Source organism: Chionomys nivalis, chromosome 17, assembly GCF_950005125.1.
Source record: "Chionomys nivalis chromosome 17, mChiNiv1.1, whole genome shotgun sequence".
Classification (NCBI taxonomy): Eukaryota; Metazoa; Chordata; class Mammalia; order Rodentia; family Cricetidae; genus Chionomys; species Chionomys nivalis.
Genome location: NC_080102.1, coordinates 2,598,147 through 2,610,266, shown reverse-complemented (window position 1 = coordinate 2,610,266; position 12,120 = coordinate 2,598,147). Strand labels below are relative to the sequence as shown.

At 41.4% G+C, this 12,120-nt stretch overlaps 1 protein-coding gene across 6 annotated transcripts in view; it reads right to left on the bottom strand.

Annotated features, from left to right (window-relative positions):
- Vps13b (vacuolar protein sorting 13 homolog B) overlaps positions 1-12,120 on the bottom strand; it is a 438,985-nt gene that overhangs the window by 122,166 nt on the left and 304,699 nt on the right. For all 6 annotated transcript variants that reach the window (XM_057791252.1, XM_057791249.1, XM_057791251.1 and 3 more), the window contains one exon: positions 273-475. In XM_057791252.1, coding sequence (XP_057647235.1) covers positions 273-475 — 203 coding nt within the window. The remainder of the gene's footprint in view (positions 1-272; positions 476-12,120) is intronic.

Below are 12,120 nucleotides of genomic sequence, written 5' to 3'. Positions count from 1 at the left end.
CTCTAAGGTTTGACTGTGATGACAACGAGCACAAAACCCTGAATATACCAACAAGAGCAGCAAGACCCCAACCCATTGAACTACACTGTGGAAACAGGAAAATGAGATGAGATGACCCGTTCTTCAATCATGCTGTTAAGATGGGCACCATCATTCCATACACTTCCTTATCACACAAAAAATTTAAATTTTGGTGAAGTATTTCAAAACAAAACAAAACAACAACAGACCAGTTAAAAACTTGTGGGGAAAATCTGGCGGCCCCTACAGACCTGTAGCAGACCACCTCTTAAATCCACGGCTACTTTTGGTATGGCCTGCTGCGGGCCTGGATTGCCACTGTGTTTACACCATTTGGCTTCCAGATTGACAGTAGCAGAGAACGGTCCCATGAGAATCCGACTTCTGTCTCTGAGGCTTGTTTTAAGGAGAAAATCACTTATGTTGAGGAGGAATGATGATCCAAGACTTATGCCTGAAGGAGAGAAAAAGAGAGGCTGTATAGTTTAAATACTCCTGAACAAAAAAAAAAGTTAGGGAAAGGACTAGGCATGTTTAAAAAACAGTGGGGAGTCCTCTCTTGGCCAGGGTCTTCCCCAGTCAGCTCTCCCCAGCCTTGTTCCATTATTACAAAATTCTGAAACAGGTAGACATTCACACTCCTAACAAAGCAATATTTGACAAAAACATTAGGACTTTTCCATGTGTGTACAGTTTAGGTTTTATGAGTGGAGATGGTTTCATTAAATTCCGCAAGCACATTAGGGACAAGGACAGCTGCTCCATTCACCCCTTACCATGACGTGAAGGGCGGTTTTCTGTGCTTTCTTACGGCAACAGAGCGCAGTTTAGTACACTTTGCTGGACACACAAGTTTTGGGCTGGCCCATGCTAAAATTCAAAACAATCAAAATACATAACATGTGCTTTCTAAAAACTTTGGCTTAATCCAAACTTCTCACCTCATAACCACTCGAATTTTACAAAGTCTTAAAAACAGATAGTGGCAGGTTAGATTTATGAGAAAAACTATATGCCAGAGTTCAAAGTAAATATGTACAGAAAAGGAATACACTTTAAAATGTAGGTTTCCTTTTGAACTTGAAGTAGGAGTGTGGATCAAAACCTTTTCATAAAGCCTATAGCAGACTTTAAGGAATCTGGATGCCCAGTTAAAGTGGTGAGTTCATTTTCCTCCCAAGAAACTCATATTCTAAATTGTCACTGAGAATATTGAATTTCACCAGGCCATATCTTAATGCTCAGGGCTTATTTTCCTAATGCTATATGATCCTGAAAAAGATGAAAGATTAAGAAACACCTTAGGCCCAGGGTGTAGGCATGTACTGACTTTCTGTGGAAAACTGAAAACATCAATGTTGTAAGTACTTATTGTGGCAATGAGAGGCACAACTTTCCTCCACAGAAGGCACCAGAACCACAAGTGTTATCGCTACGGCTTGTTTTAAAGTTACCACGATGAGAAATGAGTTTCTTAAATCTTTTTATCAAACATGTACCACTGAAACTTCTCCCTTTTCACAATTACCTTGAGATTTTTTTGTTTTTGTTTTTGATTTTTTTTAAGACAAGGCTTTGCTAAGTAGAACACACTAGCCTCAGACAAAGAGGTCAGTCTGCCCCTGCCCCGCCTCTGCCTACTGAGTGCTGAGAGTAAAGTCATCCACCTCCATGCTGGCTGGCTATCTCCACCCGAGCTGTGCGCGCATGCACGCACACACACACAGAATAGAAACCTAAAAGTCAGCTCAACGAAGTCAATATACCTCCTGACAACTGTGTTTACATGTGGCACGATACTTCATTCTTTCAAGCTCCATTCTCTTACTCCAAAATTTTAAGTCATCAAGGAAAAGAAGCCGTGTAGCTGAAGTTTGCACGAGGCTGTCACACTTCAGCTCGTTCGTGAGCACAGCACTAGCTGTGGGACCTGCCCCACAGAATGGACGTGACAGTTTCGAATCTGCCCTCCAAGTTTCTGACTTGCCCACATCTTTGCCATTTTCCATCTTATATCACCATAAGAGTAGAAGGATGAATGGAAAGCCATGGAAGCTACTTCTTCTTGGTCTTCCTCAAACAAACGAAAAACCAAGAACTTTGAAATATTTTAGGGCTATGCAGATGCTTCAAAAATATGGAGTTCCAATAGATCCCGCACACAGCCATGTTATTTACTTTTTTCCCCCTCGAGTCAGGGTCTCATCATGCAGCCCGGGTTGACCTGAAAACTTGCTTTGTAGATCGGACTGGCTTTAAACTCAGAGATCTGCCTGTTTCTACTTCTAGAGGTGTGCACACCCTCCCCCCCCCCCCCGCAGCCAGATCCTATTTAAAATTCTCTTCTTCCCCCATGACATCATTCTCCTGACATACAACCCAAATTAGATGCCATTGAGTTTAGGTGTCAAGACTTTTATCTTAATCTGTAACCAATATTCTAGTTTCCTTGTCTTATGTGATTTTGATATTCTGAATCTCAACTATCCTAAGGCCTGTCTGTCAATTTCAGTTTAACTTGTTTTCCCATGAGCAGAATGAGGTATGTCCCAGAGGATAACCTAAGAGAGGATGCCCTTGGGCATCACATGGGACATGTACAGTAACTGAGGGCTTTGTCGGTCAGATTTTCCACTCAGTATGGAGTTACCCCTCGGGGAAGATTCTTGGAGATTAAGTAGATAACTTTTCATCTACCTTTCATACACTAATGTCACTATTCACTAATGCAATTCAGAATGATTACTGCTAAGTTGTGTGATAATGTTGACTTTCTAGTTCCCTGCTTTAAAACTTGTTTTTGTATTAGTGTTTGTATGGAATCCTAAATACTTTACAAATCAAAATTCAATATTATTATTATTACTTTGGTTTTTCTTTTTTTAAAGTTTCTTCATATTTTTTTTAAATTAAAATTATTTCAATAACAACCTGAATCCCAGAAGTTGAAGACACTGTCCCTACACCCTCCCCTGAGCAGAGGAGAGGGAGCACTTGGAGGGAACAGGGTAGGACCAGCCAGGGAACCTCCAAATCTTTCTAGACCATCTACTGCTGATGGGGGGGTGTCCCCAGAATACTGATTCTGAGTGAAAGTGTTGGACTGGGCTCTTTCATGGATGAGGGGAAGCAGATAAGCACACCCCCCCGCCCCGTGCTGTCCCTTTTCCCAGAAGGCCTGGAGACAGGAGGACCAGGTGGCATTTTTTTTTTTTATTAACAAGGAGTGGTAATGAATTTCATAAATGGTCATAAGAGAGAACAATCAACTTCATAGTTTTGACAAAACATGAACACAGTCTCTGGAACTCATGACAGGGTCATTCATTTTCCTTTCCCCTTTCTTCCACTCTAGAGCCCATCTATGTGACAGCCTCCCTTTTGTCTTTTATCATTAAGAAACACACCGAATGTTTCTGGGGATAAGACGAACCGTGTGCCATAGATCCACCACTCACATGATGGATCTCTACGTAAACTGTGAACTGGACCCCAGGACATTTTCACTCTGGACAAGTGGTGGGAGAAGGTAAGTTAAGGCATGGGTTGTTCTGTTCAGTGGGTTTCTGCACGGTGGGACACCATGTCCACAGTGGAAATAGCACAGCTACCTTCAAGGACGCGACACTGGAGATGGCTGGGCCACTCCAGAGAGTTCTGTGCTGACAACCAGTAGGACGGCTGCTGGCTGGGAAGTACAAAGGCATTTGAAATGCTAGCTTTTACATTTTCTGTACATTTTGTTCTCCAAGTTTTCAAATATTGGAAGATTTTAAAATTAAAACTATTTCTCAGTTGAAAGATGTAAAATTATCATTACCTTCAAAATAAGAAATATTAAATTTACTTCTTTAGAGATCAAGCTTTTTTATTTATTGAATTTCTGAGACAGGGTCTCACTGTATAGTCGTAGACCAGGCTGGCCTTGAACTCAGAAACTCACCCAAGTTCTGCCTCCTAAATGCCAAAACTAAAGGAATAATCCACCACATCCCACTGGTAAAATCATCTTTAAAACTTCCAGGTCTGAAACTGTCTTTCAACAAGGTGAGGTGCTTCAGCTAACTTCTACAAACCCAGGCTGTGATCTCAACAGCAAGCACCCGACAGCGGTGCGACCACAGACCCTGAACCCCACCGCCTTCTGCTCTGATAACTTCCTTACTGTGGCAAGATGCAGTGCTGTCTTCAGCAGTCATGTGATTGGGTCGTTCTGACTGGAACTTCTGTCTCCTCTCCTTTAAAGAAATAACTTTTCTGCTCAAGCTTCCAACTGAACTACCTCTTTCAAAAATCTGTTTATATTTTTAATTTGTTTTTGGAAACCAATGTCAGACATTTAATTAGAATAAATGAGGTGTGACAGCACTGAGGAATAATGTCAGAAGTGACCGATGTGATGAACGGAAGCGTGCTTTGTTTGCGTACTGTCGCACTTTTCAAGTGAGCATAAGACTACATTCAAGGAACAAACAGTCTTATGACCTTTAAAATATTCCTTTAGAAGACCAATAAATGCAAACCACTTGTTTTGAAAACCATGTAAGAACACCGCCAGTCTGCCAGCCCCGGGATGTGCTAGGCCCATGTGATGCTCCTCCTTTCCACATGCCATCTGCGCCAAGTGCACCTGAACGGAGCCCCTGAAGACTGAGTTTGCAGAGTGCTCAGTGATGACATGTGCCAGCAAAGCAGAGCCAGGTAGGTGAGGTTTTTGTTTTGTTTTGTTTTTAAATCCAGCTGGAAGCAATCTTGGGCTACTAAAAATCAGCAAAGATATGTTAGAAACATCCAGAAGCGAATTTGTGTACCAGTGAAATATCAGGATGCCTCAAAAAGGAAGAAAAAAAATCTTTTAAGTACAATTCACAAAAATATGATGAAGCTACCAAAGGCCAAAATCTTTTCTTTTTATATTCCTTCAAACAAATATTTTGAATCTCATAAAATACAGCATTTGGGCGTTTTAACAGAAAATAAAAAAACAAACAAAACACCTTGTTTTCCATCCTTAAACAGAAGGTGTAAATTGGTTGGATCTTACTTACATTCAGTTTTGCAATAAGCCTATGTAAACATATATGCCTATTACTAGCATAAATGAAAAGTCAGAATAAAGTAATGTAATAAAACATGGAGCCATTGTTCAGTGAACAGAGCAGCCACAGGAAGTGAGAACTCAGAGTGCAGCTTTCTCCAAAGCACCTTTTAATTTCTCGTAGGGAGAATTTAGAGTTCCTGGAACCTCTGACCCAGTGCTCCTTAGAGACTAATAGTTGGGACTCCCACCTTTTAACCCAAGCCTGGTCTTCTGAATTCAAGAAACCAGGAAAATAAGCGACAAGAGGAAGTTTTTCTTTTCTCCTTTCCATATAAAAGGAGAATTTCTCACGAAAGAAGAATATCTTCTACACTGGCTGTACATACTTGGTCCTTGTCTAGGGAAAGTATATTTGTCTTTAGAAACTCTTGGCCTGGAAAACCAGAATGCAAAGAGCAGAAAGTCACAGCTCTTCCCTCCTTTCCAGTCTGCTACCATGCTCTGCCTTGTCTGTATGGGTTCGTTAGAAACTGACTTTATGGAAGGCAGGCTGGCTCATCTGGCCACCTACTCAAGACTAAACGACAGCCTTCTTAGAGAAGAAGGATGGTAAAAGATATCTGTGAAGTTTCTGAGATCAACACAGTAGCTAATTTCCATAAAGAAAGTTCTGTTGTGCGGTTTTTGCTTTTTATTTGTTTTTGGTTTTGCTTGGGTGGCCAAGGTGTAGCCTACACAGTCCGTGAACCCCAGATCCTCCTAGTAGATTTACAGGTAGGTGGTGCCATCGTGCCTCCCAAAGTCATTTCTGTAGTCATCACATGGATGAAGACTGGCCAGAAACTTAATGTTGAAAGCAAAAGCACTTGCTAGGTAATGTGCTGCAATGGCTTAGAAACTGGGATTGGCCTACATAATGAAGTCTGATCAAAAGAAAAACCAGAGGCCATGAAAAGTCTTCTCTAACTCAGAATGTCCTTGGGCAAATCTCTACCCTTTCAGGACTAACTCAACAAGGCAGTTAAGACTAGCTCACTGTTCTTCATCCCAGGATTCCCTGACATGGGACACCTATTAACTAATACTTCATGACACCATTACTTATCTAGTTAGTATTAAATGCAATCAGTTTGGACAATAAGGTTTACATGAGGAAATGACCATGAGGTTATTTAGAAATAATTTTTAACTCAAAACATTTAATGATAGATGACTTCAGCATTCAAGTGATATAATTTTGCTGAGAGAAGGAAAGAAGATTAAAAAAGAAAAAAGGCATTTAGTTTATGCCAAGCACCCACACTTCCGCAGTAGGAAGCAGCTGTGCGCAGCACCTGCCCCAGCAGCCAGGCAGTGAGTAAGGGGCGGATGAGCGCACCCACCTGCCCTCCGGCCTTACACACTCTGCTGCTCTGCAGACTCCATTCCTTGGTCATCGCAGTTCCATTTCACAAGTGGTAACAGCACTGTAAATAAACGCTATCCTGTCCCAGCTCTCTTGCACAGCCTCAACACGTAACGCCGACATGGCCAACAGGTCTAGAGGACCAGTCAGCATATAAAAGAGTATCTCAGATATATTTGTATTCATTCATTCCTGCCAGCCTTGTTTTGCCAGTAATCTCTTTAGCACACAGCCTATTGGCTTATGTGGACAACAGGACAATTTGCTGTGGCCACAAACAGAACTCAGTATCGTCACAAATTCAATTGCATGGGTGGTGGGTTGTAGTTTCCTATAGTCTATAGGGCTGGGACTCACAACACACGCCTACTCCACAGAGCACTAAACTGAAGGTGCTGTGTCAGGACACGACGGAAGGCTGCTAGGAAGAGATCTTTAGTGCTTAGTTACCAGGACCTTTCTTCCACGGTAACCTTCTGTGCAATGAAATTCATGGCAACTGACAGCAATTTTGTTGTCTTACAGGTCTCACACTGTTTAAATAAATATGTAAGTCTGTACAGTTGCTGTTTTTATCCAGATGCAACCAGATCTAGAGAAACTGAAGCAGAAAGCACTGATCCACCACCCCTGGCATCATATAAGACAGGCACATGCCACTATCACGGACTATGGTGAAAAATACATCACTGGGGGCCACAAAAACTTAGATTTGGTTTGAAATCTTGTAACTAAATTTGATGGGAGAAAGAGGCTAATCCTGGTAGAGACAAGCCTGGAAGGTAGATTGGTAGGTTTAAACAGGCGGTGTAGCAGTGGTGATTGGGTTCTTGTCAGAAAGGTTCCCCAAGAGAACCATATTCATACAATCAACGATTCTTTTGTGTGCGGACACATGTGAGCTGTGTAAAAACACAAGAGATGTGTAACGGTAAACAGAAAGCAATGATCTTGAGCAGGCCACATCCTTGAACTCGTCATTAATAAATGTCTTTCCTACATTCAGCTACTCGGGATGTTGGAAGTCTGTTTTCTTCAAGTACTTCAAACACTGAAATCCAGGAACATTTATTATTTTAATCCATTACAGGCAGCGCTTGATTTAACTTTATTGGTTGTGGTGGTGGCAGTGTTATAAGTGGGGTACGGCAATGTTCTTTTACACATCCTTTCAAAAGGGCTTAATTACATTTTATAGTTTGGGCCAGGAATTCTGCTTGTTTTTTGTCTAACTAGGTTCAAATGGAGTTCAGGTCAGTGATGAATCAGAAGACAAAGTCAGAGATGGTTATCTTTCTGATGTGAGCTCATCTCCCTCTAGAGCGGCTGGGCAGGTACACCATGTTCACCACTGCACAGGAGATCACCCTAATGGCCTCTTCTGTGGCTCGTTACAAAGTTTTCATTTTTCATGCAGCCTTGAAATGAATACATCAGAGACTGGACACAGTGCTTACTTCTATTTCTCTGAAGTTACTATACTCTGGATTCTAAATGATTCCTGTTGGGCTGCCAGATGTGGGAACCCCATCAGAACTAAAACACAAACGTACCTGACAAACAGTAAGCATGGTGCAGACATAGCTCCTTTCCACAGAGCAAATGCACACCACAAAATCGAAGATGTGGGCATTGCAGGGACATAACTTGTATCAACAAAATAAATAACTTCTGTATAAACATGTCCAAATAGCAAGAACTGACTAGCTTTTTAAAATACTAACCACTCATAGCTATTCATCCTCCACACCATGTAGAAAGCCTTTTTCTGTGCTAGTGAGATGCACAGTGGGTAGCAGGACTCTGATGGTCAGCGATGATGTGAGTTTGGTCACCCGGTAACGGTACTGTGATGGTTAACGATGATGTGAGTTTGGTCCCCGGGTAACGATACTGCGATGGTCAGCGATGATGTGAGTTTGGTCACCTGGTAACGGTATTGTGATGGTCAGTGATGATGTGAGTTTGGTCACCTGGTAACGGTACTGTGATGGTCAGTGATGATGTGAGTTTGGTCCCTACAACCCATGTATGATGAAACATCAGAACTGACTCCATAGAGCTGTCTTCTGACCGTCATGTGTGTGCTGTGGCATGTGAACCCACCCACACCCCACGTCACACACACACTAAATAAAACATTAAAATGACCTTTCCTAAGTAGTGGGATTGATAGTGTTCATTCTTGTCTAATACTTTATCTACTCACACATTATAACAACCATAGCAAAAATACCATTTCAACATTGAGTCTCTTATAGTTATGTATTTTTTTATTTTTAATCATATTAGAGAAGTAATATAAATTATTACTTGGGGGAGAAATTATATATTTTACTAGTTTTTATTTCATTTTCAAGTTTTAGAACTTCGTACCTTTTGGAGAATGCCAAGAACGTGCAGAAAAACATTCTCACAGATAAAAAAACAAGCAGTCTATGAGTAATTTCAGGGTGAAAAGACACTATGCCAGCTTTTACCGGGGAAACTGTAAACCTTATAATAGAGGTAAAGGAGGAACTCGGCCTGGAGTTAACAGTGGTTCTCAGTCCAGGGACGAGGAGGTGTTGTGTTTCAGGGATTCTGGCCCATCTGTTCTGCCCGCCTACATTTTACTTCTGCAAACCCATAAATGCACCTCTACCTCAGGGACTATAGAAAGGCATAAGAATTCTTCTGCTTTTCATTATCACAAGATTCGGTAACTCATTTCATTGTCAAGATAATCCCCTTCACTCTTTCTTTTGTGCTTGCCAGGTATGCCAAAATGACAAATAAAATCCCAGATGTTGCAGGCCAGTGAACATTCCACTTTTCTTTGAGTGTTGGGTTTAAGCTACTTGGGACAGAGTATCAAAAAAGACAGGATCCTGATGCCCACACCCAATATTCATTAAGGACTGTTGGTGATCTCTCTAGCTGTCAACTAGCTTATATTTATGCTTCCATCCTCACTGCATCCTTAAAAGTTAAGTTTGTCTTCTGTCTTTTACAGTCAAGAAATTTATTTCCTGTCCTTCAGACCCTGGAAAGAGATGTATTTCTTTTTGAAAGCAGTAAGGGTCTTTGGGTGCTGTCACGGGCTAACTACTGAACATGGGATTTTAGGCAGTCATATCTAATGTAATGCTAACTGGCACCCAAAGGCTATGAGGGTGTCATGGAGATCTCCTTCAGGATAAGCACAGCATAAACAGTGGGGCCAAGGCTTTGCTTCATGTAATGACCTGGTTTCACTTTTGGTGTGTGAGGTATTGCTGGTCCTGAATGTGTTGGAGCATGAGGGGAAGTATTCTAGTTCCATAGAAGAGAATGGCTATGCTTCCTTTCCCTCTCTTGTTCTGTTTATATACAAAGTACAGCAAGGGTAGGCAAAGTAATTTAAACCACTGTTGCTTTGACAGTGAGCTCAACTCACTATGTTCTGCCTGGGAGAAAAATTCTCAATGTCTCCATGGTCAGAGAGTCTTGTCAATGGTTTCCTATTCTAAATGCCAACCAATGGCTTCACCCAGGTTCTTCCCCTGTGTCAGCAAGCTGTTCATGCTGTGTTTCCAAGTGCTTTGTCTATTTGGAGGTTGCTAATCGTCCACAAGAAAGAGCACGGCAACCTCAAGTCCAGGGATTTCCCAGCTCTCAACTGTGTACTCCTGTTTGCAGAACTCTAAGGCGTGCCATCTTACTAGAGCCATAAATTACGCTGACAGGGAGCTGCAGTGTGAGATCAATCCCCACCCTCCTGTGGAAAGAGACTTGCTGCCAGTTCGGAATTTATAACTACATAGTTTGCGTGTCTCCAAAATGACATGCTTTGTATGTGCCCACGTGGGGAAGCTGCAGCTTTTAAAGAACATATTCTACAGTGGAACAGATTTAACAGACAGCTAAGACATATTGGCTTTAAAATATTTCAGAATATAAGATACAGTTTCTACCTCAGGTCTGTCTTGTTTCTGTTAAAGCATTCGTAAGATTTCCTGCAACACTTGGTACCAAGTGACAAGAGCAGAAGCATCGCATCCGCAGTCGCACCACAGGGCTATCTCACTGCGGCACCCGGAGAGTCAGTCGCTGAGCCGCTGCCTCACAGGCTTGTACAACGGGGAGACAGCAAGACTCAGAGTCCGCAAGGGTACAGGGGTCTGAGGAGAGCTGGATAGCCAATTTATTTCCTTTAGGCAGAAAATACTTAACTGCTCTGCTTTGTTCTGCAAAATGAAGATGGGAATTCTTTTAACAAGCTCAGTAAATAATTTGTAACTATTCATTTTTAAATGATTAAATGAATAGGAAAGTCTTCAGATTGTACAAATGTACTGACAATGTTTGGGGGGAAAACATGGGCTTTCTTGTTTCATGTCTTTATTGTCCCCTTTCCCCACATACTTTCCATAAGCTTCTAACAGCTTAGATGATAAAAGAACAATCATTAGGCAAACTCAGTTTTTCTGTCCTCTCGGCAAGTGGGAGAACATGGCTACAGCACATTCCCAATGGGGCTTTTCTCAGAGTTACTTAGCACATAGGATTCCTCTAGAATTACAAATCTATTTCAGCTCTTAAATTAAAATTCATCTGGAAAGAACTGCTTTTCCCTGTTTATATAACATTGTCACATAAAGAGTGTTAAAAAAATACTTCTCTAAAAATAGCCTGCGTGAGCTAGGGATTAGCAGAGCTCTGCTGCTGGAGCTGCTCCTTTGTAGTTTTTTCCACGATGTGCTTGCACAGTGGTTTTGAGTGTGTTTATTAAAGTCAGCACATCAAACAGGATCAAAGAGAAAGTGAGCGAGAACCGAAGAAACCCCAAGGGTGATCTCTCATAGGGGAGCTATGCAGATTCGGATAAACAAGTGCGAACTGTTGAGGTCTTAATGAAGAAATTTTCGACAATTATTTTATCTCGAGTCCTTCTATACAGGACACCATGTGCGCAGCAGATGCTGTGCCGTGTGCAGCGCCATTCCTCTCTGTTTAATGGCGCAACTGAGATGACGACTTTGTCACTGTGCTCAATTTGGTGAGCAAATAGTTTGAGAGGTGCAGCTGCTGCAGATGCTCACAACGGTTACACAAACTGTAAAATCAAAGACTCAGCTAAGTATTTCTGCATTAGAGTCAACCTATAAAAATCTGACATTAATTCCATTGAGCTCAAAGATACACCATAAAAATTGGGTTGAATACAGAACATCACCACTTGAAAACTACAAAAAGAAATATGACTACTGGTAGGGTGTGCAAGAGAGAGAGAGAGAGAAAGAGAGAGAGAGAGAGAGATTCATTTTTACCACTTACCAAAACTATACCTACTTGCCAGGTGTGGTGCGCATCTTTAAGCCCAGTACCTGGACGGCAGAGTCAGATCTCCAAGCATGAGGCCAGCCTAGTTTACATACTACGTAGTTAGGACTACAGAGTGATATTCTGTCTCAAAACAAAACAAGTTAAACCCAACAGCAACAAAACTCCCCAGCCCACCAAAACAAAAACAAATAAAAAAAATCCAAAGTACACAAAGTACACATATTTGTAAGCATTTTAAATAACTGAACAACACGGAACTGAAGACATCTGACTACACAATGAAATAAATGTTAAATGCTTAATTTATGTTTTTTAAAAATAGTTACAACTATATATGTACTTTTAA